At 53.5% G+C, this 25,789-nt stretch overlaps 9 protein-coding genes; 4 read left to right on the forward strand and 5 right to left on the reverse strand.

The window, feature by feature from the left end:
• Positions 1-594: 594 nt before the first annotated feature.
• Positions 595-1,945, reverse strand: RCC_10304 (uncharacterized protein; the record flags this gene model as incomplete). XM_023775535.1 has 2 exons in its annotated part: positions 595-1,310; positions 1,384-1,945. 2 exons carry the CDS (start codon positions 1,943-1,945, stop codon positions 595-597), a joined length of 1,278 nt encoding a protein of 425 aa, XP_023631303.1.
• Positions 1,946-2,433: 488 nt separating this feature from the next.
• On the forward strand, positions 2,434-3,639 carry RCC_10305 (related to mating-type switching protein swi10; the record flags this gene model as incomplete). The annotated part of the gene is made up of 1 exon (XM_023775536.1): positions 2,434-3,639. The coding sequence occupies one exon, from the start codon at positions 2,434-2,436 to the stop codon at positions 3,637-3,639; it is 1,206 nt and encodes a 401-aa protein (XP_023631304.1).
• Positions 3,640-3,982: 343 nt separating this feature from the next.
• On the reverse strand, positions 3,983-5,305 carry RCC_10306 (uncharacterized protein; the record flags this gene model as incomplete). Its single annotated transcript, XM_023775537.1, has 1 exon — positions 3,983-5,305. The coding sequence occupies one exon, from the start codon at positions 5,303-5,305 to the stop codon at positions 3,983-3,985; it is 1,323 nt and encodes a 440-aa protein (XP_023631305.1).
• A 314-nt stretch (positions 5,306-5,619) lies between these two features.
• RCC_10307 (related to Ribosome biogenesis protein erb1) lies at positions 5,620-7,938 on the forward strand (the record flags this gene model as incomplete). The annotated part of the gene is made up of 1 exon (XM_023775538.1): positions 5,620-7,938. One exon carries the CDS (start codon positions 5,620-5,622, stop codon positions 7,936-7,938), a length of 2,319 nt encoding a protein of 772 aa, XP_023631306.1.
• Positions 7,939-8,865: 927 nt separating this feature from the next.
• Positions 8,866-9,130, reverse strand: RCC_10308 (uncharacterized protein; the record flags this gene model as incomplete). XM_023775539.1 has 2 exons in its annotated part: positions 8,866-8,889; positions 8,948-9,130. 2 exons carry the CDS (start codon positions 9,128-9,130, stop codon positions 8,866-8,868), a joined length of 207 nt encoding a protein of 68 aa, XP_023631307.1.
• A 1,414-nt stretch (positions 9,131-10,544) lies between these two features.
• On the reverse strand, positions 10,545-12,653 carry RCC_10309 (uncharacterized protein; the record flags this gene model as incomplete). Its single annotated transcript, XM_023775540.1, has 1 exon — positions 10,545-12,653. One exon carries the CDS (start codon positions 12,651-12,653, stop codon positions 10,545-10,547), a length of 2,109 nt encoding a protein of 702 aa, XP_023631308.1.
• Positions 12,654-17,193: 4,540 nt separating this feature from the next.
• Positions 17,194-18,336, forward strand: RCC_10310 (related to D-arabinitol 2-dehydrogenase; the record flags this gene model as incomplete). XM_023775541.1 has 3 exons in its annotated part: positions 17,194-17,501; positions 17,551-17,802; positions 17,859-18,336. 3 exons carry the CDS (start codon positions 17,194-17,196, stop codon positions 18,334-18,336), a joined length of 1,038 nt encoding a protein of 345 aa, XP_023631309.1.
• Positions 18,337-20,125: 1,789 nt separating this feature from the next.
• RCC_10311 (uncharacterized protein) lies at positions 20,126-21,578 on the forward strand (the record flags this gene model as incomplete). XM_023775542.1 has 2 exons in its annotated part: positions 20,126-20,398; positions 20,454-21,578. 2 exons carry the CDS (start codon positions 20,126-20,128, stop codon positions 21,576-21,578), a joined length of 1,398 nt encoding a protein of 465 aa, XP_023631310.1.
• A 217-nt stretch (positions 21,579-21,795) lies between these two features.
• RCC_10312 (uncharacterized protein) lies at positions 21,796-22,803 on the reverse strand (the record flags this gene model as incomplete). The annotated part of the gene is made up of 1 exon (XM_023775543.1): positions 21,796-22,803. The coding sequence occupies one exon, from the start codon at positions 22,801-22,803 to the stop codon at positions 21,796-21,798; it is 1,008 nt and encodes a 335-aa protein (XP_023631311.1).
• Between the last annotated feature and the right edge of the window lie 2,986 nt (positions 22,804-25,789).

Raw genomic sequence — 25,789 nt, forward strand, 5'->3', positions numbered from 1 at the left:
TCAGGCTGATAAACCTGCCCATTCATCCATTAAACTCCATCCGGGTATTTTAGACACATCCGCCTGAAAAGGCAAAGCAAAGCACATAAACCAACGCAACGCAACGCCACCAATCTGATCCGCATGAAGAAGCTTTTGCAGCCCAGTCATCGTTATCAGCAGATAGCACCATGGCAAGTTCGCACGCCCGCATGCACGGGTCAAGTGAGCCTCATCATGAAACGGGGATAGCAGCAAGCAATGTACAAAAGGCCAGTCCTATGAGCTGCGTACACCGACCATGCCACCATTGCCAGTAATCGTATTGGGGGAGAAGTCCTGCATTAAACGTAAGCCCAAATTCAAAACGCGTAAGTTGCATGCCACCGAAGCTCCTCGAAACGCTCACCGACAGACGTGCTCTGGAGGCGTGAGGCTGTGACCGTCAACAATTGCTGTTGCGCAGAAGGCATATCGAGTTGCTGTCGTCACAACAACAGGAGTCAACTCGTTATGCACTTCCAAATGCTGTCCGAAGTCTCGCCCGCACGCTCGCTCAAGCAGTCTGCCGGATAGTCATTCCATCGCGAGTCGGAGGTCAAAGATCCTCCTCGCTCATGAGCCTTTTTGGTGGGCAGCACTTTTCTCACTTGCCTGACGTTTCTGGCGTTTCGAGCCGCTCACGCGCCTGCCGGTATCATCCATGCCTGCCGAATGGTGACCATCATCGTCCTGCTCATATCCTTCGAAACTAGAGTCGTTATACCGCCGTTTCTTGCCGCTCCTATCAGGCCTAATACCAGCACCCCTCGGTGACGAGGGCGCAGAGCTGCGCGCAGCCATTGCGGGGGCGGTTTTCGCCAACGCACTGCCAGCTGGGAGTTTGGATCCAGCACTCTTGACAGGAGCCGCGGTTGCAGCGGACTCATCCAAGCCCAGCATACCCTTCCATTGGTCGTGTTCCTTTTTGGGCAGCCTGCCAGGCTCCATTTTCAGGGCAGAGTCCAGCTTTCGCAGCATCTCGTTCTCATGATCGGCATTGCCGAGAACCAGATTCTGACTCTCCCAGTGTGCCTGAAACATGGTTTTGTTCCCAWCAACCAATATACCCCAACCTGGGTCTGTGAGGCCTTCGAGCTCATGGCGATTTGCCTCTGCCTTGTTACGACCTTCGAGCCCAAGCGCCTTAACCTTGTTCGCATACGACTTACGCATGACGTTAATCTTCTCGCCCGTGACAGGATCTTTACGCGCAACCGACGCTTGTATGCGCTTCAGATCATAGAGCTGCAAGAGGTCTTGCGTCGGATGCGGACGCGAAGGAGCTATAGCTGCAAGTGTGAAACATAGTTTAGCAGTGCACAAACAAAGCAGGAGTGTGCCTTGCGCGCAGGGGATACTTACGGGCTGTGCGGAGTCTGTATAGCACGCCAGCGCCCGGGATAGGTGGTGATGCTGCAGGACCCGAAGCCATTGTCGATGCCGACGCCGACGTTGTTAGTGATGCTGCGGCTGTGGCTCCGCCTGTCCCTTCTCGCTCATGATCCGTCCGTCTGTGCCCTGCATCCACCGCCTGTGTATCCGTCATCTCTGCGTCGCCGTCGCCGTCCCGTCGTCTGTTCTCATCAGTCCGTCGCACATCCATCTCGTCATCACCAGCCGGTGTCTGCCGTGCACTGTCGATGCCGCTGTGGGTGTTCGTGTGGCTGTAGATGCCGTGGGTGCTCGGCGGGGTCGGAAACGTTGTGCCGCTACCAGTTCCTCCGCTGCCACTGCCGCTCCCTGTCTGCTGCTGGTGCTGGCCTGCGGTGAGGCTCTGCGCGGTCCATGAAGGAGACATTCGCACGCTAGGCGGCGGCGTCTGGGGCGGAATAAAGGTCTTTGTGTCAAAAGTGGGAATCGGGCTGGCGGGTGAGTAGGATCCCTCAAGGCGCTGGCGTTTGGGTGACCGCTCTCCGGAGGACATTGAGTGAAGGCTCACGGCCGTCGTAATGCAGTGTCAGATGCTAGCGGCCGTCGCGGCGGTGGTGCTGGTGCTGGTGCGGGCAGAGAGACGGCGTGGTGGGTAACAATGAGTAGCGTCGCCGTCACCGGGGCGCAGGAAGAAGAACCGCTTGCCAAGGTTCCGCGGCCGGCGGGTCTACGGCGTCTGCACAGCACTGAGAGTCATCCGGCGCCGTTGTCGTCGTCGGGCGGATCTCTCGTCGTCGTTTTCGGTGGTCGTTTGCGCGGAGACGGCGACGATGATGTGGAGTGGAATTGGAGGCACAACGAGAATGAGAAGCGGCTGACGATCCGGCCTAGCGTTGAAACGCTTCATTCACTGGAACAACCACTTGAAATCAAACAATGCGGACAACTCCGAACTTACATCACACACCAGCCAGCGATGTAAAGTCAATCTGGTGACAGCAGGCCTGTCTCTGCTCGACACCCCAGTAAACCGTAACAATCATGGCCGACGAGAGTGAGCATGCGACTGCTCAACCTCGCAACGCCACCTCGAATCCATCACATGCAGCATCAGGCTCACGACAAACCGCACAGACGTCCACAATCACTCGACAGCCCGCTTTGGACCGTCAAGATGCATCTCGAGGAGCAGGAGCACCTCCCAAATCGGGAGTCGTACAGCCCACTCCCCAGGCTCTTCCGCGACGAACGGGACCTGCGGCCATCATCGTCTCTGTCCGACAAAAAGGGAATCCAGTTCTGGACAAGATCAAATCCATGCCCTGGGAATATGCAGATATCAAGGCTGACTACGTTCTTGGCGTGACAACATGTGCTCTCTTTCTCAGCCTCAAATACCATCGCCTGCATCCCGAGTACATCTACACGCGGATTAAGGACCTACAGGGGAAGTTTGCTCTTCGGATCCTCCTCTGCCTGGTCGACATCACGAATCACGAGGAAACCCTGAAAGAATTGAGCAAGACCAGCTTGATTAACAACGTTACGGTCGTTCTCTGCTGGTCTGCTACAGAAGGAGCTCGGTATCTCGAACTCTTCAAGACATATGAAAATGCCGCTCCCACTTCCATCAAGCAACATCAGTCCACCACCTACAGCGATCGATTGGTTGATTTTGTCACCGCGCCAAGGTCGATCAACAAAACTGATGCCGTGTCGTTGGTATCGCAATTTGGTACTATCCGAACGGCGGTCAATGCTCGACACGAGGAAGTCTCGACCATCGCGGGCTGGGGTGACAAAAAGGTCCAACAGTGGTGCAACAGCGTGCAGGAACCTTTTCGTATCAAACGTACTGCGAAGCGTGGCATTGACCTGGAGAATCTGGATCTGCTGAGCCAGTCGGTTTCCGGAGGAGGCACTTTGTCGAGGGCTGTCACGAGAGAGGAATCTGTTGCCGAAGAAGAGGATGAGACGGAATATGCGGGCATTGGGAATGAGCTTTATGAGCCTGCCGCTGCGAAAACTAATGATGCGGACCGCAGACCTGCTGCACGGGTGCCTGAGCCTATTGGTGGGGAGGGTGACGCTGGGCCCGAGTCTATCGCGTCGAATCCTTCAAGAGCAGACAGGTCGGCTCTGTCTAGGGACAGTGCTGCCGTAGAAGCGCCCAGGAAGCGTAAGCCTGACACCGACCCGGTGAGCGAAGGAGTCATGGCTGCATTGAACAAGCTGAGGAAGACATGAGCATTGTCGTAGCAAACGAGATGATCGAGGCAACGATGACCATAAGCGGAATCTGAACCCTGGCTGTCCGTGGTGAAGACATGGTACCTGGCGTAGCTTTGGCGGTGCTCACTGGCTGCGTGGTCTGCGGAGGCGTACGGCTCAGCTCATTTCTGGCCGTGGCTGTTCGCAGTGGAGACATGGCACCAGAAGTGGCTTTGGCAGTGCTCACGGGCTGCGCGTACACTGCTCTGCTCTACTCACATTTGGCTCGATAGCTACATCAAGCAAARTGAATGGGCTACGCATTCAGACATAAAATCATCGGGGTATTCTGTACGCAACACAACCATCATCATCATCATCAACTCCAATCAAACTTCCCAACCAAAGTCTTTGAAGAGCCCACAATCTTCAAGCAGTGATGCTGCGCCTTGTCCTCATGCCCTTGTCCATTTTCAGGCCGCCACATACCCTGCCATCCTTTAGGGAAATCTTCTGGCAAAGGCATCTCATGCCATCGATTCTGTCGGTCTTCCATCTGTTTCGCTAGAGCCAGGAAATACACGCCGTGCGAATGCGCTTCACTCCCCGATCGCTCACCTTGTCCATCTTCGGGACCCAACACCTCGGTCCGCACAACTTTCTTGCTCAGTACCCTCCACTCTTTGGGACTCAAATTAAGACTGAAAGCTGCCAAGCATTCCGCATCCCCCATGTGCAAATGCCCTCCATTCTCACCATTCAGATCCGTCACACGGAAGCGTTTCCGCTCACCTTCTTTCTCTGCTCGCGCGGCTTCTAGCTCTATTTGCTCGAGAACTTTGGAGAAGCGCTCTGCAATACTGAGGAAAAGTGTGCCTAGCATGGTGGTGTTTTGCAGGCCCGTGCTGAAACTTTTGGGACATTCCTCGCAGGCCAAGACCGTTTCCGCAGTTGACATGGCTTGGCGGAGGGGATGCAGTGCGGCTGGGAAAGCGAAATCTGCGGCCGTTTTCATGTTGTTGATGGTGGAGAGTGTTAGATAGATGGTGGAGAGACAGGCGCAGCTTGGTATCGTGAGGGTCTTGTTGGGTGGATCTGAAAGGGTTGGGTCTAGTTGAAAGGACGTAGAGGCGAGGGCATCGGCTGGTGGGAATGATGCTCCTGCGCTTGGAGAGGAAAGCGAGTCGTTGTCGGGTGTCAGAGTGGGTACGGCAGAGCTGGGTGAATTCCATGATGTAGCGACTTCTCCGGGGAAGCTTTGTTGCACCCAGGGTTGGAGATTACCGTCTGATGTGAAGGCAGAAGCGTATGAGCCCATATCGTAGGCAGGGCTGGCATTTTGTGCTGGGCTTTTATCTGGCATTTGCTGTTGCTCAGGTGGTTGCACTACGGTACCGTCTCCTGCGTTCGTGCGAGGGCTCGGCCCACTCTTCCTTCGCCTCGTGGGCTCGTCAGACTGAGACCGCTCCTCGCTCCTCTCTCGCTTCTTCGGCCGACCCATGGTCTTCTGCGGCGAGTAGAAACATGTTATGCCTTCGCGGACGCATCGCGTGCATGCAGGCTGCGTGCCGGAGCACTTGAGCTTTTTGGTGCGACATTCCTCGCATGCGGATCGCCGCCGTATATCTTGTTGGCTGGGCTCTTGATCTTGTGATGGACTGAGTATCATAGAAAGGGACATGTTGTGCTTCACTGCGGACATGATGTGGTGAAGTAGGGACACGAATTTATACGATGTTGATCGGAAACGTTGAAGGAATGAGAGGATTGAGATTGAGACTGTGCCGCCCACCAATGTGCTACTTGTCAATCAACCCGTGGAGCGAGAAAGGACCAACGCGGTGGGGGAACGGAGGATGGAGGTGAGCTGAAGCTGCGGGAATCCTGAAGGATCGCCGGCCTTAGGTTTGTCGATCTCGGCGCATGAACGCCGACGCGGACCTGGAAATTTTGAGATTTCGAGCTGGGAACTTTTGACCCCAATCGCCCAACCAGCTCTGCACACAATTGAGCGACATGGCCCCACAAAGAGCAGGACAAAAGCGGAAGGTGGTAGAGGTTGCACGGCCGGAAGTTGATGATGTTGTGGAAGATGCAGACGAGGGATTGGTGGTGAATGGCGCATTCGACGACGGCGACAGCGACAGCGAGGGCGGGAGCGACGAGTTCGACGAAGAAGAGGACGAAGAGGACGAAGAAGACGAAGATGAAGAACTGGACAGCGATGAAATCCCCTCCTCCGATGACGAGCAGGATATCCGCCAGCAGCTGCGCGATCTGAAGACATCCTCCTCCACCACAGAAAAGAGCAACTTCCGCATCGAAGAGGATGCCAACGGGAACGAGCGCTACGTCTACGGCGAGATCGATCCAGTGTACGATTCGGACGACTCGGWTGCGCGCATCCCAACCAATACGATAGGCGACATCCCACTATCGTACTACGACGCCTACCCTCATATTGGCTACGACATCAATGGCAAGCGTATTGCTCGTCCAGCCAAGGGCCATGCTTTGGACTCGCTTCTTGACAGCATCGACATTCCCGAAGGCTGGACTGGCCTGACGGATCCTGCAACGGGCAAGCCGCTCAATTTGACTGCCGACGAGCTGCAAACATTGAAGCAGCTGACCCGCAATGRGCGGGATGGTGATGGCTACGATCCTTATCCAGACATGGTCGAGTACTTCACCGGGAAGGGTATGGAGATGGTCATGCCGCTCACTGCGGCGCCAGAACCCAAGCGTCGCTTTGTTCCCTCAATGCATGAGCATAAACGGGTGATGAAGATGGTCAAGGCAATCAAGGACGGTCGCATCAAACCATTCCGTGAACAGACTGAGGAAGAGCGTGAGCAGGAAGAAGCTGAGAACGAATTCATTCGATACGATGTGTGGGCGAATGAAGCACCCCGTCCGGACCATGTCATGAACGTACCCGCACCAAAGCTGCCACCGCCAGGCTACGAGGAGAGCTACCACCCGCCACCAGAGTACCTACCTGATCAGCACGAACGTGAGGCATGGGAGCAGCAGGACGAGGAGGATCGAGACCGACCTTTCCTCCCACAGGACCACTCCGCGTTGCGAAAGGTTCCCGGTTACGCAACCTTTGTCAAAGAGAAGTTCGAGCGCTGTCTGGACTTGTATCTCGCACCTCGTGTGCGCCGCAGCAAGCTGAACATCGACCCGGAATCCCTGCTACCTAAATTGCCGGATCCCTCTGAGCTCAAGCCCTTCCCAACAACCTGCACCAAGRTTTTCACAGGACACGAAGGTCGTGTACGGAGTGTGGCTGTTCATCCCGCTGGTAGATATGTGGCATCTGGTGGTGATGATGGCACTGTGCGCGTCTGGGACCTTCAAACATCTCGACAAGCCTGGCGCGTACGTCTTTCCACTGGCGACCCCGTCAATGTCGTGACTTGGCGCCCCGGCCCAGCGAATTGCATCTTGGGGGTCTGCTGTGGCGATACAGTACACCTCATCGTTCCAGAGCTCGACTCGATCGATCCGGAGATCCTCACATCCTCTTTCGAGACTCTTGATGCGGGCTTTGGCTATGCCGCTTCCAATCCAAAGGCGGCCACCAAATCTGCCGATGGCAAGGACAAGTCTTCTTCCGCACAATGGGCCCGTCCACCAGCCTCGCTCCAAGACAAAGGTGTGGTCTTGACACTCACACTCCGCAGCACACCCAGAACACTATCCTGGCACAGACGCGGCGAGTACTTCTCAACTGTGACGCCCAACACTTCCTCCACCTCAACGGCTATCGCAATCCACACCCTCTCCAAACACCAGACGCAATTCCCATTCAAACGGCTGAAGGGACTGGCGCAAAGCGTCTGCTTCCACCCTAGTAAACCTCTTTTCTTCGTCGCTACACGACAGCGTGTCCGAATCTACGATCTGCAAGCGCAGAAAATGGAGAAGGAACTCATGCCCGGTGCTCGCTGGATCTCCGCCATCTCTCTCCATCCACAAGGTTCTMACTTGCTCATCTCCTCGTACGATAAGCGATTACTCTGGCACGATCTCGACCTCGGTGCGACACCTTACAAGACTCTCCGATACCACAGCAAGGCGATTCGGGATGTCACATTTCATAATTCCTACCCATTGTTCGTGGATGCTTCGGATGATGGTACTCTGCAGGTCTTCCATGGAAAGGTCGTGGGTGACAGTATGGAGAATGCTACTGTTGTGCCGTTGAAGGTGTTGAGGGGACATAGGATCAAGAGTGATTTGGGAGTTCTGAGTGTGGAGTGGCATCCTAGCGAGGCTTGGATTGTTAGTGGTGGTGCGGATGGTGGTGTAAGAGTCTGGACTTGAGAAGATTATATCTATAAAATTATTGTGAAGGTCTGTACCAGCTGCACTGAACACTTGCGCGTGTTGTCAAGTACGTCTCCCGCTGCTACACCTTCCATAATCGGGGACACGTTCATGATCTGCCAAGGCAAAGACCACGTTTGCAACGAGAACAGCAACACACTGTCAACGATCAGTAAATGGGCGCAATCTGATGATCTTGAAATGCATAGCAACCCTACCTGGTACCTGGTACCTTGCGCCTGTACGATTTCCTGTCGCACGCCGCGCTCTTCACATGACCGCCGCTAGACGAAAGCAAGACCACTGCCTATACCGAAGTAAGACTACTATACGAAAGCAAGACCAAGGTACCAACGCCGACCCTCACGGCGCGGCTACTACGCGGCACAAATAGCTTCCTAGCGTCTACTTGCTTGGCCTCTACCGACTATAATCCTGCCAAGTCTTGGCGATTTCTAGCGTCCAGGGGTGATGGCGCGGCGGAACAGTACTATTACCTTAATAGACAACTGTTTCCCGGTCGAACGTACGGCACTTTCCGTCTCCTCCCTACTCTCAGCTGCTTCCCCCGGCCGGCTCAATATCATGAGTGTGGTCAAACGAGCCGTCCGGCGCCACGATGTCGTAGCGGAGTTTCATCACTCCATGACCAGTGGAATCATCAACGATCAAACATGGATTGGAAGTCTGCTTCTTTGACAAAWCGATGTACATGAGTTGCAATGCCCTTCGGTGAATCGTCCTCCTTGACCAACAGCTCCACAGCACCTTGACGCAGCGAGTATAATGACAAAGAACGGTCTGATATCCTTCCCATGCTTCTTTCCGATACGTAGGCTGAGAATCCTGCTAAAGCGTAGTCCTCTAGACGTCGCATTCCACTCGGATGCACCAAGGCGCTTTATCCACATCGGACATTCCCAATTACCTACCAGCGCTGCAATCGCGCTGCACGAAAATCAGTCGGATTCCACGAAGCAGCTGAATATGCTTCCAATGTACTTACGAAACCAGCATCACAAAATCCAGGGTAACAAGCAGGTGGTAGCCGCCTACCGCCCGCATTGCAACAGGTCAACCAAACGCAGCCCTGGCGTTCCTCAAGACCATTGACTGGTTTCTGCAGAGCTGCGGCGGAAGTCATTCCAATGCCGCTTAGGAGGGCGAGGGTAAAGGCGAAGAACTTCATATTGTTGTTGAAGATTCGTTTGGCTTGGGAGATGGTCAGCTCTTCACTGCGAGGCAAGTAAGAAAGATGGAAACCTACACTGGAGAATGGTCCTTGGATCGCGTGCAGTGCGGATGGAGCAAGAAATCGTCGACGATACGTCGAATGATATATATATGCTCCTCGACGACCTACTTCTGAGACAGGAACGGTATGATCCTAGTAGCGTTAACAAGTTCGTGWCGCTAACGGAAATTTCCGTCGTGTCGCTCGGAGATGAGATGGCCGTAGTCACTCGGCGTCAGCACTACAACGCTGATACTGCTGTCGGAGTGTGTTGTACCAAGAGACACTTGGAGTCGTCTCCAAGCCATCATCTCCGCGCTTTCATCGAACCCCGGCAATCTTCGCCTGTCTACCGCATCATGAATGCCACTACCATCGTCGGCTGGAAGAGAAATGGTGCTAGAGGGTTAGGGTTAGGGTAGGGGATAATTGGCATTTACATTGCAAATCTTCCAAACTGGTTGGATCTTACATGCTGTTAGACGAGTGACGATGTTGGTATTATACATAGGGAGAAATCAGATAGGCGGTACATTTCCATCATATGGTGGCAGAGGAAGAAGGGGAAGAAGATGATGTCAAGCCTTCGTTTAGAGGCATATGTAAAATACCTTAGTGGCTCAGCCCTGTCTCCCTCTCGGAATCTTCCATCGCTACCTGGTCGCCGGGGAAGCCAAGCCAATTAGTGAGACCTCCGCGCATAACATAGAGCCTCCTGGAGTATCGGAATAGTAAGACGCTAGGATACGGCAGCTCCTAACCTGTTCGAGGCTGCTAGGACTGTAGCGCTGCAGGGCGGTCACATCACCAAGGGGAAGCACAACATGCACGGAAGGACTACAGGAGCGTCTTGGAGGCAGGTAGGTCCAGACGGCACTTTTCCCAGAAGATTGGATATGATCCGTAAAATTGTATCGTGACAGAAGATGCTTTTTTCTCGTTGCACACGCGATCTGCTCTGTACAGGCGATCCAACGCAACACAACCGTTTCTCCTTCCCTGGCCCATGTCCAGCGCGATCTGCTTTTCTGCAGCGATCCCAGCGCATATCCTCCAAGTCCACCGCGAAACAGCCTCCATCATCCTCTGCGAACGTGATCTGCCCTTTTGCGGCGATCCCAACGTAACGCATCCTTCCCTCAAGCCTTCCTCCCCGGACAACGTGATCTGCTCTGGCTAAGCGATCCAAACGTTCTTCCTCCTCTTCGCTCCGAGCTGTTCCCTCCTCTCACTACCTCATTGCCAACGTCATCCATCCTGTCCCCAGGCGGTGCTCCAACATATCTCGTTCGATATCCACTCCAAAAGCTTCTTCTCCATTCCGCCGATCTTCCACCTTGCCACTCGCTCACCACTTCAAGTAACACGTCTACCCAACTACGCCCGCTGGAATCAGCTGGTCCAGCTTGTTGAAAGCGTCCAATGCGGCCAGAACCTTGGGTTGATCTGGCGATTGGACTCCCATCTGAGCATATGCGCCGAGTTCGGTCTTGACATGTTCCCACTCCAGCCCCTTGAAGCCGACCGCAGCAGCCAATTGATAGCCGATCTTGTTCGTCTGCCAGACCCCATCCAAGGCAACATACTGATGGAGTGCAGTGATGTGGCTCAGAAGGCCATCGAGAGACTGGGCCAAGGTCAGGGGTGCGGTGCTATCGTTTGGCTTGTTGCGGTCAAAGCTGCTAAGAGGCCATAATAGCTGCTGCATCAAGCGCTTGACCATCTTGTCCTTGGGCATCTTGCCTTGTGTGTTGATGATGGGATTGTGTTCCAAAGATCCACAACCAGGGCCAACAGAAGGGAAAAGGAGACCATTGGAATTTGGAGCCAATGTCGGAGCTGTGATGGTTGGTGCTGGGCCTTGTGGATTCGCAGGCCCAGGTGCGTTTGTGGTAGCGATCGTGCTATTAAATCCCGTCACTGTCGCTACCGGTGGACCAGAGGCCTGAGTAGGCATGGCGGATGGGACACTGTTGCCCGACGTCATGATGAAAGGCGCGACGCCGTTCGGCGGCGGCGCTTGCGCATTTCGGATGGGCTGTGTCGTTGTCGCTGCCGGGGGACCAGAGGCCTGAGCAGGCATGGAGGATGAGACACTGTTGCCCGACGTCATGATGAAAGGCGTGACACCGTTCGGTGGCGGCGCCTGCGCATTACGGATGGGCTGCGTCGGTGCAGCAGCGGCGGAAGAAGAGGAAGAAGAAGTGCCTTGTGGCGGCATTGCTACCGCAGGTGGAGGAGCAGCGGTGGTCGAAGCGGCAGCGAAAGGAGAAGCAGTCGGAGGAGCGGAGACAAAAGAAGCAGTAGCCGGAGGAGCGGCAACAACAGGAGAAGCAGCCGGAGGAGCGGCGGGAGGGTTCTGCGGGTAGCCTGCAGCATAGCCTTGCTGGACAGGAGGCGGCATCGCGTGATTCGCCTGCCACTGACGGTAGGCCTCCCGCACCTCCGGATAGTGCCAGATGGTCCAGTAGCAGACGTCTGACTGATTCAGCACCTGAGGCGATGTTCTCGGGTCTGGGATTCCGAGACCAGCTCTCAGCTTTGCCAGAGCAGCTTCGCTCTCTACCGCGGACCATGGTTGCTTAGCGGCAACAGCAGCAATAGGAGGGCGGGTCTGGCGGCGCTCTGCGGCGTTGCGCCGACACCCTGCGCGGTAGCCGTTGCTCTTATCGCCTTGCCCGTATTCGAAGGGCGATGGCTTGCGCGGCTCCGCGTACGTCCGGCAAGACTCTTTGAGCTGCGAGGGAGCAGCAACGTGGCACCGACACGTAGMGTGTAGCTCCCTCGTCAACGGACAGTGTGCCATGTGCGGGTTTGCGTAGTTCCGCTGCGCGATGGCGTGTTGCTCGAACGCGATTTTTCTCTGTTTGCGTTCTTGCTCCTCCTTCTTCTTCGACTCGGCGAGACGTTCCGCTGCCTCCCGCTTTATTCTCGCGAAGTAGCTGGCGATCTGGGCCTCGCGGACGCATTGGTATTGCAGGATGAGGTCTCTCCGCACAGACTCGTAGTCGCTCGGGGTTGTGACTGCAGAGACCGTGGCGCCACCGAACATCATGACTGTGATGATTCCTGGTGCGGTGGGATAAGAGCCGCACATTGGAAATACGTCTGCGGGACGTTGGCGGTAGGAGACAATCTCCTCGAGGAGGGCAAAGAACTCCGCGCGCAGGTGCGCCCAAATCGGCCCGTCCGTCGGGACCATCTGATGGCGGACGATGCGGTAAACCGCGATGCCCAAGTTGGTGATCGCACTGTATGCGATGCCGGCGAGCACCACAACAGCAAGAGCAAACCCGACCACGCGGATCGGCCAAAGGCACGCCAATGCAATGAGCATGAGCTCGAGTGCGCGGAACTGGGAGACGTTAGGACAGAGAAGCGAAGGGTTACCCATTGTATCTACCTTGTGGGCGGAGTAGGTCGTGCGCATGATGAGCGCCGACGCGATTGCGGCAAAGGCCACGATGGTGTTGAACATTGTTGCTCGTGTTTTGCTTCACGGTATGAGGCGCCAATGCAGTGTTATGTGGTTGAGATGGTTGGTGTGCGGTTCAGTATTTGGTGAACGCGCGGGGATCTCGAGGTTGTTTGGTGGAAGTTGAGATTTGGTTTGCTGTTTGTGTTTGTAGATCTTGGAATCCGGAACTTTCCGGCTCAGAGATTAAGGTTCGAAGTAAGTGAATAACTGCGCGAGAGACTTCTTAAAGCGGCAACAGCGCTTCTAGCGTCTGTATTCACTTCTGTCGAGGATTCCGCAGGTAGTCTGAAGACAAAGGCTGGGCGGTGAAACCGATGAGACTGGAAAAGGGGACGACGCACTACACGAACAGTAATGCGAAGGGGTATTGCTTGAGGTTGTGTATATCAATTCAGTGCTGGACTGTTGGCAAATAGGTCTTTTCTCTTACTGAGAACCGAGAAGAAGATAAGAATTAAAGATTGCAACTTACTCGCACCTCATACGAAAGCTAAGATCTAGAGGGAGTCGCTAAACATGTTCCATACCGTTGGCAAACTCCAGAGAGCAATGATCATACGATTGCAACATGCACTCTGAAAGACACCGCACCTGCATGACGCAAGATTGCGCGCGTGCAGTATGCACTGTGAGATTTGTTTGCCCAGATCACATTGCTTCTCGATGTCCGCAGATGTCCGATCTCATTCTGTCCTGATGTGCGATTGAAGAGAGGTTCCCTAGAGATACAACCTACGAGCCACACGGAGAATCGCAGTGATGATGAGAGCAGTTTCTTCCCTTCTCGTTAACTGCTTCGTCAAAGGCACAAATGAAACCTGGCGAAGTCTGCATCTGGTATTCAAGTGTTCCAGTGCTTGTCAGGGAAGTAGTGGTGGCAGTTCACCTGAAACCGGTGTCAGTGGAGGAGATTGCCGCATAGCCGCAGTCGTGTAAGAGTGTAGTGTAGTAGTGTCGCCCGATCGCCAATGTCTGAGTACCGTCTGTTTCGTCCCATGTGTTTGCCCACAGTATGCAGGAACGCGGCTTCCTGCGTCTCTCCGACCTACCGCATTTATTTGCATTGACACTTGCTAGCAATGCGGCACTTGTTGTGACCACTGCGAAGCAGCTGCTCCCGTYGGCATTGTCACAAAGCAGCCCGTTTGCTGGCGACCGGCTGACGGTGGCCATGGCTGGCGCAGGATAAGCGGCCATGGCGCATCTTGGAAATCGGTGGCAAGTGAGCTGCCTGCCTGATCGCGAACCGCCCTGCATGTATCCCTGCGGATTTGCAAGAGAGGGAGTACGACTTCGCATCTTCCTCTGTACAGGGTGGCAGTATTGCTGTCGTGAGTGGCGACATCTCTCAGTCAGCGCCCGCGGGTGCTATGTGTTCGCAGGCGTGGGAGAAGCCATGGACTCGCTCTGTTAACGCACCAACGAACGACTGATCGCTTTTCATGCTTGCCGCAAAAGGAGCCCACCCAAGGGGCATCGCCGCGATCTTCAAACGGGAGGTCCCAGACGCTTAAGTAGACCACAAACCTTACTTGGTCGAGCAATGTAGTCGTGCTCGTCCATCATAGTGATGGCGTCTCAGGAAGGCCAGCAAGTCTTCGCTCGCTACTGCTGCCAAAAGCGCAGAGCCTCGTCGGCGCACCGACAGCGACCGGCACCATCTAAGCGACAACAGACCACACCAGCATCAGCTTCCAGCACTTCATCTACCAACACAGCAGTCGGATCCCAGTGCCATTGCAGCGGATGAAGCTCCAAAGTCCAACGCCAGCCAAGGTGAAGTCCAGCGCCCAATTCTCAAAAGCGCCCATACCAGAATTCTACGCTGCAGCGGGCCAATACCAGATCTGCCCCGGAAGTCCTGCATACACGGTGAGGACAAGGCCTTGAAGAGAAAGAAGGCGAGTGGCAGGCAATCCCAGCAGTCTCCGAGGGGAGTAACATTCGAAAGAACCCTACCGTTGGACATCCTCCAGGGCGCCTTTCCGGACTGCCTGTCCTCGCTGGCTGCGGCGAGGTAATAAAATTGGCGTCCAAGGCACAGCCGAATCGTTTCTGTCCGCGAGCATGCGCACAAATGACGTGGGTAATGATGCTGGCACAGCTACCATCACGCAAGATGGAGTGAGTATATCCATTCAAGACAATCAACGCCGACATTGATCGTTACATTCTCTGAGATCCGCGGCCTGCGCCAGCATCGCCTCAGCGTATCTGTTCATGTTCCAGGGGAGTCGAATTTGAGAGATCTTTCTGGCACTGGCGTTGCGTATTGGCTGCCGGCATCGCAAATCATCGAAGGAGGAAGACGACGACCGTGACTTGCGAACAGTACTGAGCAAAAACCGTCAAACTTGACGACTGCTCAGCTGGTAGTGTGTACCGAAACAGAATCGAATGGCCAGAGAAGCCTACGGTCTCCATCAAAACTGCGGGACTTTGTAGTACACCAGACGCAGGACATGATTCTGTTGTATGGAGAACTTGATGCCGAAGGATATTGCGCTTGGGGGCATATGAAGAACCGACCRTTGACAGTTTGCCAGGTATCCCGCATCGCCCGAGGTCTCCCAATTATGGTCCTTGGTCCTTGTCGCTCTCTATTCAGACAATCGTTGCTCGCAAATGCCGAGTTGGAATCCGGACTGTGCTTCACCGAGGGACCACCAGAAGAAAATCGTCAATTCCAAGAGCAATAGCATCTCGTTGTTTCTGCAGTCGGCCAAAGTTCAGAGCATTACGAATGATGCCTTAGACTCCGATAGCTCAGACTGCGCGGTGCGGTCTGCAAGTAAATGCGAAAGCATCCACCGAATAATCTCTGCGGTTAGAACAACCAATCTGGAAGGATCATGGCTGGCTCTGTATCCTCTTCAACCACCGCGAGTCTGATGATCCGTGTTTACCAGCCAGCCGTGGTATGGTCGATTCCAAAGTGACGGAAGTCTTTTCGTTGCTTCATCACACTGTTGTGCCCTGAACGGCGTCACCATAACTTTATTCTCCGACCCACAAGGAAACCGGAAATATGCCGTGCTCGTCCTGAACCAGGCCTGTCAATCTCCGTGTTCGGCTCGTCTCGTCTCTGTCCGAATTCGAAGCGCTCGAGAGCAGATGTCCATGCTCGTCATTGCTTTGTTGCAGTTTCAACAGCTGTCGCTACTCTTATCTTGCAGCGGCTGGACCCACGTTCCTCAAACCGGGTGCTCTCATTGGGGGTAGGGCTGCAGTGGTGGTTGCAGTATGGGGGTTGATTCGCCGGTCGGAGTGCGACACCGCAAGTCTACGAAGATCGGCGTGAAATGCCACGAGGTCAAGGTCGTGGGGACTTCCATTTACACAGCTGCGYAATGGTAGTCAACCTTGCTGATGCGTGGCGCGGCTGCCTTCATATCGTTGCGGTAGTCTACGCACATTTTGAGCTCGTTCTCGCGTTGGCGATGTGTCTGGGATGGAAAATCAGCCGAAGACTTTGACGGTCATGCGCAACGCTTCCCGTCCGTCTAGCAATGGCCCGAGCATCCCATATCCCATTTCGGGGGTTCTGGGTGATGTTTGCGCTGGCCTCTCCTAACGGACCGTGCTTTGCATCGGCATACCGTCCGGGGCGATGCGTCGCATCATGCTGCCGCGAATCCCTCCATGTGGGTGTTCCATTGGACGAATCGACAACGGCTGGAATATCGGCAGCTGGGCAGCGGTGTCAGTTGTCAACTTAGTGTTGTGGGACCGGAGGCGGTCTGCATGTCGGAGTGAGGCTGCATGCTGTATCACCGCGCACCGTACGAGTCGAGTCCACCCCTCGACCCTTTGTGCTATTTCCGAGATCCMCGGGGCGGCTCCTTTTGCATCATGTTGCATGTCTTAGCTCTGCAGCCATAAGGCTGATGGATCAAAGCTAGGGACGGAGATCCGGGATCCTGGTCCTAGATAGCCGCTCAACGAACCATTGCTCATGACCGAACCCAAGGCACACTGACTGCAAAGTGAACATCGGCTTGGACCGCATCTCGGCAGACGCACGTTTCACACATCTAGTTCAACAGCAAAGGGGCAGATGCGACGTTTTGCCAGCATGGACCTCAGTGATGGACGTCTGGAACGTGGGAGCCCAGCGCCCTTTCCGGCCAATTGTCCCTGGAAAAGAGACTACAACGTGCTAAAGGCAGGAGGCAGATTGAGTTGCGGACCGAAAAAACGACGACGGCATCCACATGAAAACTCATCTGGCGCGCTTTGCCCCCCCAGGAGCCATATCTATATGTAGTCTCTGATAGATCGTTGCGAGCTTGGAGCGCAGTCTGTTTCGCGTTCTTTCCTCCAATTGCTTCACATCATTTCAAAGCATTGAACCCCTGTTTCGCCGCCTCAGCGCTTCCTTCCACTCTCCATAAATATTTCTCTCGCTCAAACTTCACCGTCACTCTTCGAACCTCAAACATCCACCTCCACACATCCATCACACCATCACACAACACCCACTGCCATCAACACCTACCTTACCTATCCAACTCAGCAACACCAGCTACCACTTCTCATCATGTCCGCCTTCCGTGTGGCCACCAAGGCTGCCGGCGGCATCGCTCGTCGCGGCGCTTCCTTCCAGGTCCAGCGCGCTGCCTTCAACTCCATCGCCAAGCTGAACGAGCGTGAGGTCCACGTCACCGACTTCAAGAACGGCGCGGCCTCCAAGGACACCTTCGACGAGTCCAAGTACGCCACCTCGAAGCCAGTCGCCCCTTCCGACGAGGCCCACGTTGCGCGCCCACTTCCCCACTCCGTCCGCGAGCAGCTCAACAACACCATGGCCAGCTTCACCCTGACCGGCAAGACTGCCATCGTCACTGGGTAAGTCACCTCACTTCTTTCCAAACTCCACCACTAACTTCCTTCACAGCGGTGCGCGCGGTCTTGGCAACAACATGGCCCAGGCTCTCGCCGAGGCTGGTGTTGAGAACCTGGCTCTTTTCGATATCAACAAGGAGCTCGGTGACCGTGTTGCCAAGGAGCTCCACGAGCAGACCGGTTGCCACGTCGTCTTCTACGAGGTCGACATCCGCACTGACGGCGCTATGAGCGCTGCGGTTCAGGACGTCGTCGCTCGCTTCGGTGACCTCCACGTCCTTATCAACTCTGCCGGCATCGCCGAGTAAGTCTTCACTTTCATCATCATCTCTTGGTCGAACTGCCACTAACTGCTTGCAGGTCCAACATCAAGGCTGAGGAGTACGACCCCAAGGAGTGGCGCAAGACGATGGACGTCAACCTCATCGGCGCCTTCGTCGTCAACCAGGCCTTTGGCCAGCAGCTCATCAAGCTCGGCCACGGTGGATCGATCATCAACGTCGCTTCCATGTCTGGCGGCGTCGTCAACTACCCCCAGCAGCAGAACGCCTACAACGCGTCCAAGGCCGGCGTCATCATGATGTCCAAGTCTCTCGCCGCTGAGTGGGCCCGCTACGGCATTCGTGTGAACTGCATCTCCCCCGGCTACATGGACACCGCCCTCAACCGTGTTCCTGCCCTCGACGCCCAGAAGGTCATCTGGATCGACAACACCCCACAGAAGCGCCTCGGCGCGGTCAACGACCTCAACGGTCTGGCCGTCTACCTGGCATCCGACGCGTCCGCGTACATGACGGGTTCCAACAACATCATCGACGGTGGCTACACCCTCTGGTAGATGCTTTACTTGATCCAGCGTGACGTTTAGCGTGGTACTTATATGGGAAGCGTGGCGTTAAGGCGTTGACRGCACCGTCAAGCGAATGCAACGGTAACACCGTAGCAGAGAACGCGACGGGAACGACATGGCGGCGACTGCGAGCCGTGCTCATGGTTATTGCTGGAGGAAAACTCCTACTTGCTTCCTAGTGTCAATCAAAACTCGACACCACTTTTGTTTCACGTACTCTCACTCGTGTTGGTAGTCTCTCGTCTGGGTGCAGAGCGTCGCTGTCTTCGGAGGGCACCATCGAGTCAACATGGTTGTCCAGGCCTAGCGGTCGCGTCCCGCCAACGACGTGTCTGATATTTTTCTGCTTGGCTTAGTTGATCGCATTCTGCCGTCCTCGAGTTCTCATTCGCCAACACGTACAATGTTCGCCATGGTACTTCGCCATAGTACTCGTGAAGTTCATGATCGTCAGATCAACCCACTGTCGACCGCAAAAGTGATGCACATCTGACGTCGCGTTACATTGTCTTCCACGACAAGTACGACAAGATCGACCTCTACCTACTAGCCRACATCGTCGGGTATGAGGCCAAGATGGTTGGCAATAGGTAGGTACTGCTTCGTGTCCCCTTACAGCTCCATTGTCCACAAGTCAAGAGAGATCCTCACTCGAGTACACCAACCATTCCATCCAGACTATTAGGAAATGAGGCGCTGACTAGTATCCCGACAGAGTCCCGCTCCTTCTCGCACGCGTCCACAACAAGAACCTCGAGACTGGCGTCAACACCTCCGCTAAAGACGCCTCGTAGGATGAGCCCCCCCGGAATGATGATCATGCGAAGTAAGACGCCCAAAGGACGCCTACGGACTCTTTCGCAGCCTACTCCGAGCAGCCACGAGGTGATCAGGCCATCGCAATGCCGGCAGGATACAACTTCATCGGTCTGGCTAGCAGGACGGATGGTTGAAACCCAGGTTTCCTACTGCGCGCAGAGCGTGACTCGATGGCCAGGAATGCTGAACGACAACGCTGTGGACAGCTGCTCTTCATTTATTGAGCAAGGAACGTCAGCTTTCTGCACAACAACACTGTTGGAACCAGAACAGTATTCCAATACAGAAGTCGGCCCCGGGGGAACAAGACGAACCATGAAGCTGGTGCTAAATTGACAACACGAAGAAACGAGAAAGAGCAAGGATACAACCTAGCCAATGCCAGGCGGGGCCGGCTCCGACGCGCTCTCCTCGATCTCAACGTGGCAGGGCCAGACTTGGAGGTTCCCTTGGCACGGCGTTGAAAGAAGTGGTATTCCCACACCCCTTGCGGCACGATGTGTTGGCCAATGGCATTTTATTATGCATCCATTTGGCCGAACATACAGCCATTTTAGCCCGTGACTGACACGGTGCCTTCCAACTCTCTTGACTTGGGTGAAGAGAGGCGCGAACAAGAGTCCCGTGTAGTGAACAGACGAGAGTGTACGCAGGATCATGGTGTTGCGTTCCGCAATTTCTTAGCTTGCATTCCGGAACACTGGGAGAGGCATGTGCCACAAGGATCCAATAACACATACGAAGGGCCACCGCACGCGCTGTCCACACCCAACTCTGCGTTCTCTTGATTCAGCGTATTGGAGCAGCGACATCAATCAACTGAGAAACGATCTTCWGCTCCGTCCGGACATGCTGAGGAGACAGCATTGCGAAACCCCTTACTTCGCAAACGCGCTGCGGGAGAAGCGCAGACAGGAAGCATAAGGACAGCGAGCCGCTACGGCTACATTGGACCGCGATGTTCGCCAGCATGATCGCTCTCATGGTCGGCGCGGTTGCTGCGTCAAGCCAGAGATCATCTCTACCCGCAACATATGGCGACTTTACGATCGACCGGCTTCCGACGGTACGATCGACAGGCGGCAGACTGGTAGAGAGACCACGCGAGCAAAAGGTTACGAGCAATGTGTTGAGCTTGAGACAAGCGAAATCGGCTTCCTTGAGTTCGAGCTACATCCAGGCAATGAGACAAGAAGGGATGAACGCAGCCTCGAGGGCTGCGCGAGCTGAGGTAGGCTTGAMAGCAGTATCCTTGGACATTCACACACTGACATGCATGCTTCTAGGGTGGCAATGCGGCCTTGCTGGCTGTTGAAGGAGGCAACGTCTTCCTCGCTCAGGCCCAATTCGGTGGGGAGGACTTCTTCGTGGTGGTCGATACCGGTAGTAGCGATCCATGGCTGGCCACGAGCGGATTCCAATGTTACGACGTGTACGATGGTTCCGAGCAGGAGGAAGCCTATTGCGAGTTTGGGCCGGTCTATGATCCTGCCCTATCGACCACATACTCCCCATTAGCTGATCAGAACTTCAACATCAGCTACGCTGACGGAGAGTATCTGACGGGTTCTCTGGGTTTTGAGACGGTGACTATGGCCGGCATCACAGTGGCAAACCAGCAATTCGCTACCGTCAATCGAGCTGCCTGGTTCGGCGACGGCTTTTCATCTGGGCTTGTGGGATTGGCTTATCGAACACTCACGTCAGCCTACGCTGGTACCACTGGCAAAGGACGGAGGATCTTGTATGATCCGCTCTTCGTCAACATGTACACGAACGCCGGCATTCCTTCCGTCTTCAGCTTCGCCCTGGACCGCAACAATGACATTGGCGGTGTTCTTGCGCTGGGCGGAATACCCGACGTCAAGCGATCTCCGTACTTTGCCAGCACTCCAATCCTGCCCGTGGGTGTCAACTCCACGGATGGGGCCCTGGTATACCAGTACTACACCATCGATATTGACGGATATGCTTTCAGCAGCGACGCGAGCACACAGTTCAACCCGATCAACACCAACAACCCGCGTAAGAAGCCTCTTGTGGGCAACGGCACGGATGTGATCGTCGACTCGGGCACTACACTTTGCTATGTTTCAAGCGCCGTCGCTGAAGCAGTCGCCGCGGCCTTCAACCCACCCGCGCAGTATGATGAGTCGACCTCGGTGTACTTTGTGGACTGCACTGCTAAAGCGCCAATCTTTGGCGTGAGCATTTCAAAGAAGATCTTCTGGGTCAATTCGTTGGATCTCATAATCAATCTTGGTGGAGAGACATGTGTCATGGGCATCCAGCCCAATCTCGGTGGCCTCAGTATCCTGGGTGATGTCTTTATGAAAAACGTGGTTTCCGTGTTTGACATTGGAGCAGAGGAGATGCGGTTTTCGGCGCGGCAATTTACTTCAATCTTTTGAGCGACGACTCTTCGCAGCGATTAACGTAGGTGTAGAGCATATAGCCAGATAATCAGGAGCTTCGTTTCTACGGCCCTTATCACTGGCAACGAATCGATGGGTGGTCAAGAGGGCCATTCTTGCTGGAGACCCGGATCGCGATTATTGATATGGAGCCCTGTTGTCTTTCGACAGGGAATTCCTGACGTACTCAGCATGACTGAAGACAGCACAGGCGTCACCATTCAATACTCGTCACAGTTCGGACCAGACTGCGTTTTCGGAGAGCCACAACGGGCGCACAGAAGGAGATGATGGCCGTGTAAACGATGCTTCTATTCTCATCCGGATTGTGCTTGTTTTTCCCATCGGTCAGTAGAGATAGGGTGGTCTCTGCCAGAAACCCAAGCGTGATACCGGCATCGCATGCGAGCTTCGCGCAAAGAGATGACACACCGTCGGCACCACCCTGGCGTTGTTTGCTGGGTGTGATGAAAGCCTGCATACCGATCACAGGAGGCTGGACCACCTGGAGTCGTCCATATTGCAAATCTCCATGCAAGCCTGGCAAATCTTCATCCAAGCCTGGCAGATACGTTCGGTCAGCCGGAAAGTTGCGTGATATCGATTGGGGTCGTGTGGGAAGGTGACGATTGGCCGAGTCAAGTATAATACGTGCGGCTTTCACGCTCATACTGATGTGGATCCAACGACCTAGATTGATCGGTTCATCGAGCTCTGAATGCAGACCTGGAAGGTTGATATTCAGAAGCTGGAACTTTGATGCGTCCCGATTCCACTGAGCGTGAACGAAAAGATTGACACGCAGTTGGGGTGACTTATTGACTAAACTCAGCCAGTGTTTGCACGTCCGCTGTAGCTGCACAACATCGGGAGTTTCGAGGTGGCCGAGGACCATTTCCAGGAGTTCTGTGGTCTCAAAGACCTTGGCCATTGAGCATATTGGCTGTCTACAATCATGTTGCGCTACAGGTTGCAGCTGCACAGCGGTTGACGACGATTGCATCGATTCCGTGCTGCCCCTGGTGCGAGTTTGCGCTCCAGGCCTGGGCTGCCATCTCCTGGACCCGTCAACGCTGGGCGCAACAGCCGGAGAGGTGGCGGATGAATCTTCAGAATCCGAAACAGTTTGTGAACTGGCCGATGAGGATGACGCTAGATTCAGAGCGTCCATCATCGCCTGATATGAATCGTTGGAGTTGTTGTCCATGACTCCAGAGTCCATGCACGCGCAGAACGCGCCGGGATTGGCCGGAAGACGTCCGATGCGACGGTGAATGTAAAAGTGAGTCTGGAGCGATCCTACCGGTAGCGTAGCCAGAGCTTACAAGTCGTGAAGCGGCTTGATGACAGGAGTCGAACGAAGTTTACTATGGAGCGATTGTTACAAGCGAGTGATGATGATGCAGAGGGACATGGAGGATCATCAATCAGTGRAAGTCGAAGTGTGTGGGGCCTGGGCAGCGCAGCCCAGAGTAGCTCTTAATTGTTCGGAAATTTAGCGGCCGAGAGCTACTAAGGAACTGCGGTCCGGTAATGTCGCTGTTACCGAGATTAGCTAGTAAGCAGCATTTTAGAGCTTTATAAGGCAATATCGTTATTTTATGTTTATTTTAGAAGGTATACTAAAGCCTTACTATCGCCGCTTCGCTATTAGTATTAATAGTAGTAAGGCTCTATCTATCTATATACGCCGGCTCCGTATCTATCGCTCTACTACCTTATTATCCGGTAACTCTATATCTTATTTATCCTTACTATCGCTATCGTTATTATCCTCCGGCGGTAGCCCTTAACTAAATAGCTAATTATTCTAATCTCTTAATATAAGGGAGTTATAGATAGGGATAGATATATACGCTAAATAGTAAGTTTACGGAGTTAATATTACTTAGAGAGCGGAGGGCTCTCGAGGTAGGGCTCTATATAGGGGCCTTCTAGCCTAATTCGGGCCTATATAGGCTTAGCGTCTTAGCTAAGCCCTTAAGTCTACGAACCGGCGGTATAGTTCCCTAATATTATCCCCCCCCCCCCGAGATAGCCTATCCTTAGCGCTATTATTTAACTCGTTAGTAGTTAGATACTTAGTCTATAGTTATATACGAGTATATACGTATAAGGCTATTATAGGCCTAAATTAGGCCTCTATAACTTATATTTTACTCGTAACGTATAGCGTAGCGGCTATATAAGGCAAACTTTTACTACCGCCTCTACGCTTATTAATAAAACTTAAGCTTACTACCCTTATTTACTATTATCTAATTAACAACATTTATCCTTAAATACTCGGTTTATTCTTCCCCCTTACTACTAGCTAGTAAGTACTACCCTAATTCGGGTATAAATTATTACTAACTATCGGTAGTATCGTCGATTAATCCGTATAGCTAAGGCCTTATAAGTACCGAACCTTTCGGAGCCGGCGTACCTAGTAGCGGTAGCGACGATCGTCGTCCTCCGGGCCCGTAAAAGAGCGCGTTTAGTAGTAAGAAAGGTAGTAGTATTAAGTCGAAGAAAAAGAGTAAGAAAGCCTAACGCTTCGTTAACGCCGCTAGTCGCTTTATTTCGTAGGCTATCTATTCCGCTTAGTAGGCTATAAACCGTTCTAGCTCGACTCCGAATCGGCCCTCCGTTAGCCCTCTTTTAGAGGYATTTCCTTCTAGTCGTCGGTCTCCCTTACCCGATATTTCGATAGAGGATCTAGTAGATCCTCCTACGGCGCCTTAATTTTAGTACGAGCGTAATTTCTCGCCGTAGTACGAGATACCCTCTCCTAGTTCGGGAGATATCTTCCGTAACTATATCTCTAAGGGTAGCGTAGTAGCTCGGCCCCGATCCTCTACTAGATTAGGCCCGTTTTAGCCTCCTAGCCTTTACTCGAGCCCTTTAAACGGGGGTTATACGGTAGCGTATAGCGCGAGTACCTCTAGTCGTATTAAGCCTACCTCCGCTTACTCTAGTACCGCGGGCGTTCCTTAGCCTACTAGTCGGATATCCTATATACCGTTATTAGGTAAGTAGTCGTTTTTATTTTAGGCCTAATTCTAGCCTATAAGCTAACCCTTTTAGGCTCTCCTATTCCCTTAGATTCTAACGTTACGTTAGATTATAGCGTATTATCCGACGTTAAGATAACCGTCTCTAATAGGCCTATCGTTAAATTACGTCGCCTACCTACTTCCGCTTAGCCTCGGCCTCGCGCCCGCGAGCTATCTTATATAGAGTATCTACGTCGAAGCGGGCCTATAATATAGTATCTAAAGTCCGATAAATAGCTATCCTTCTAGGCTAATTCTTACGATATAACTAACGATCCGGATCGGAAGTATCCTATTTATACGAAGGCTAAGTTACCGTATATAAACTTTAGTCTAATTCTTCCCCGTTTTAGGCCCGTCGCTAACGTTTTTAGGTACCGGAGGAGGCCTTCCGTACTATAAATATCGCCTATTACCTCCGCTACCGTACGGCGAACTTATAGCGCTAGAGCGCCGTTACTACCCGTACCGCGCTAGGCGAGTAGACTCTAACTATTAATTCTTTAGATAGTACTAGTATACTATATCCTAACGCTATCCTTCTACGTTAGTATATCGACGAGTAGCGCGTTTACTATAGTCGCTTATACGAGCGCGTAGTCGAGCTATTAAAGCGGGTATACGAGTTCGAGTATACGTTAGGTCCGATTTATCCCTAATTAAGCGAGCTAACGTTCCTAGTTCTAACCCTTCGAACTACGCTACCTACTCGTACTTTTAGTCGCTTCTAGCCTTCCGCTCCTACGACGGTAATACGACGATTATTCCCTTTTAATCGTAGGACGCCTATCGTACTATATAGTTAGCCGTACGTATTCGGGAGGAAGATCGTTTCTATCGTAGCTAGCCGCCGCTTAACCTAACTCCGAGTAATATCGTAGTTAATTCGGCCCTCGAGATACGGTTAGTATCTAATATAGGTAATCGCTTATAGCGGTTAGTCTATTTCGGCGAGACTACCGTTTAAGGGTCTTTCTCGGGGCTAATTTAGGGCTCTTTTAAAAGCGTTTTACTATTATTTCCCTTTTTGTTCTCTTTCGAAGGTAAAGGCCTTTAACCTATCGAGAGGTATAGGCTAAGCTCTTCTACGACCGGTATATTATATATAATCTCGAATTTTCTATTACTAGCTTTATAAATAAAAGACTATCTTAGGAATTACTTTCTCCT

This window comes from Ramularia collo-cygni (assembly GCF_900074925.1).
Source record: "Ramularia collo-cygni strain URUG2 genome assembly, contig: RCC_scaffold21, whole genome shotgun sequence".
NCBI classification, from domain to species: Eukaryota; Fungi; Ascomycota; class Dothideomycetes; order Mycosphaerellales; family Mycosphaerellaceae; genus Ramularia; species Ramularia collo-cygni.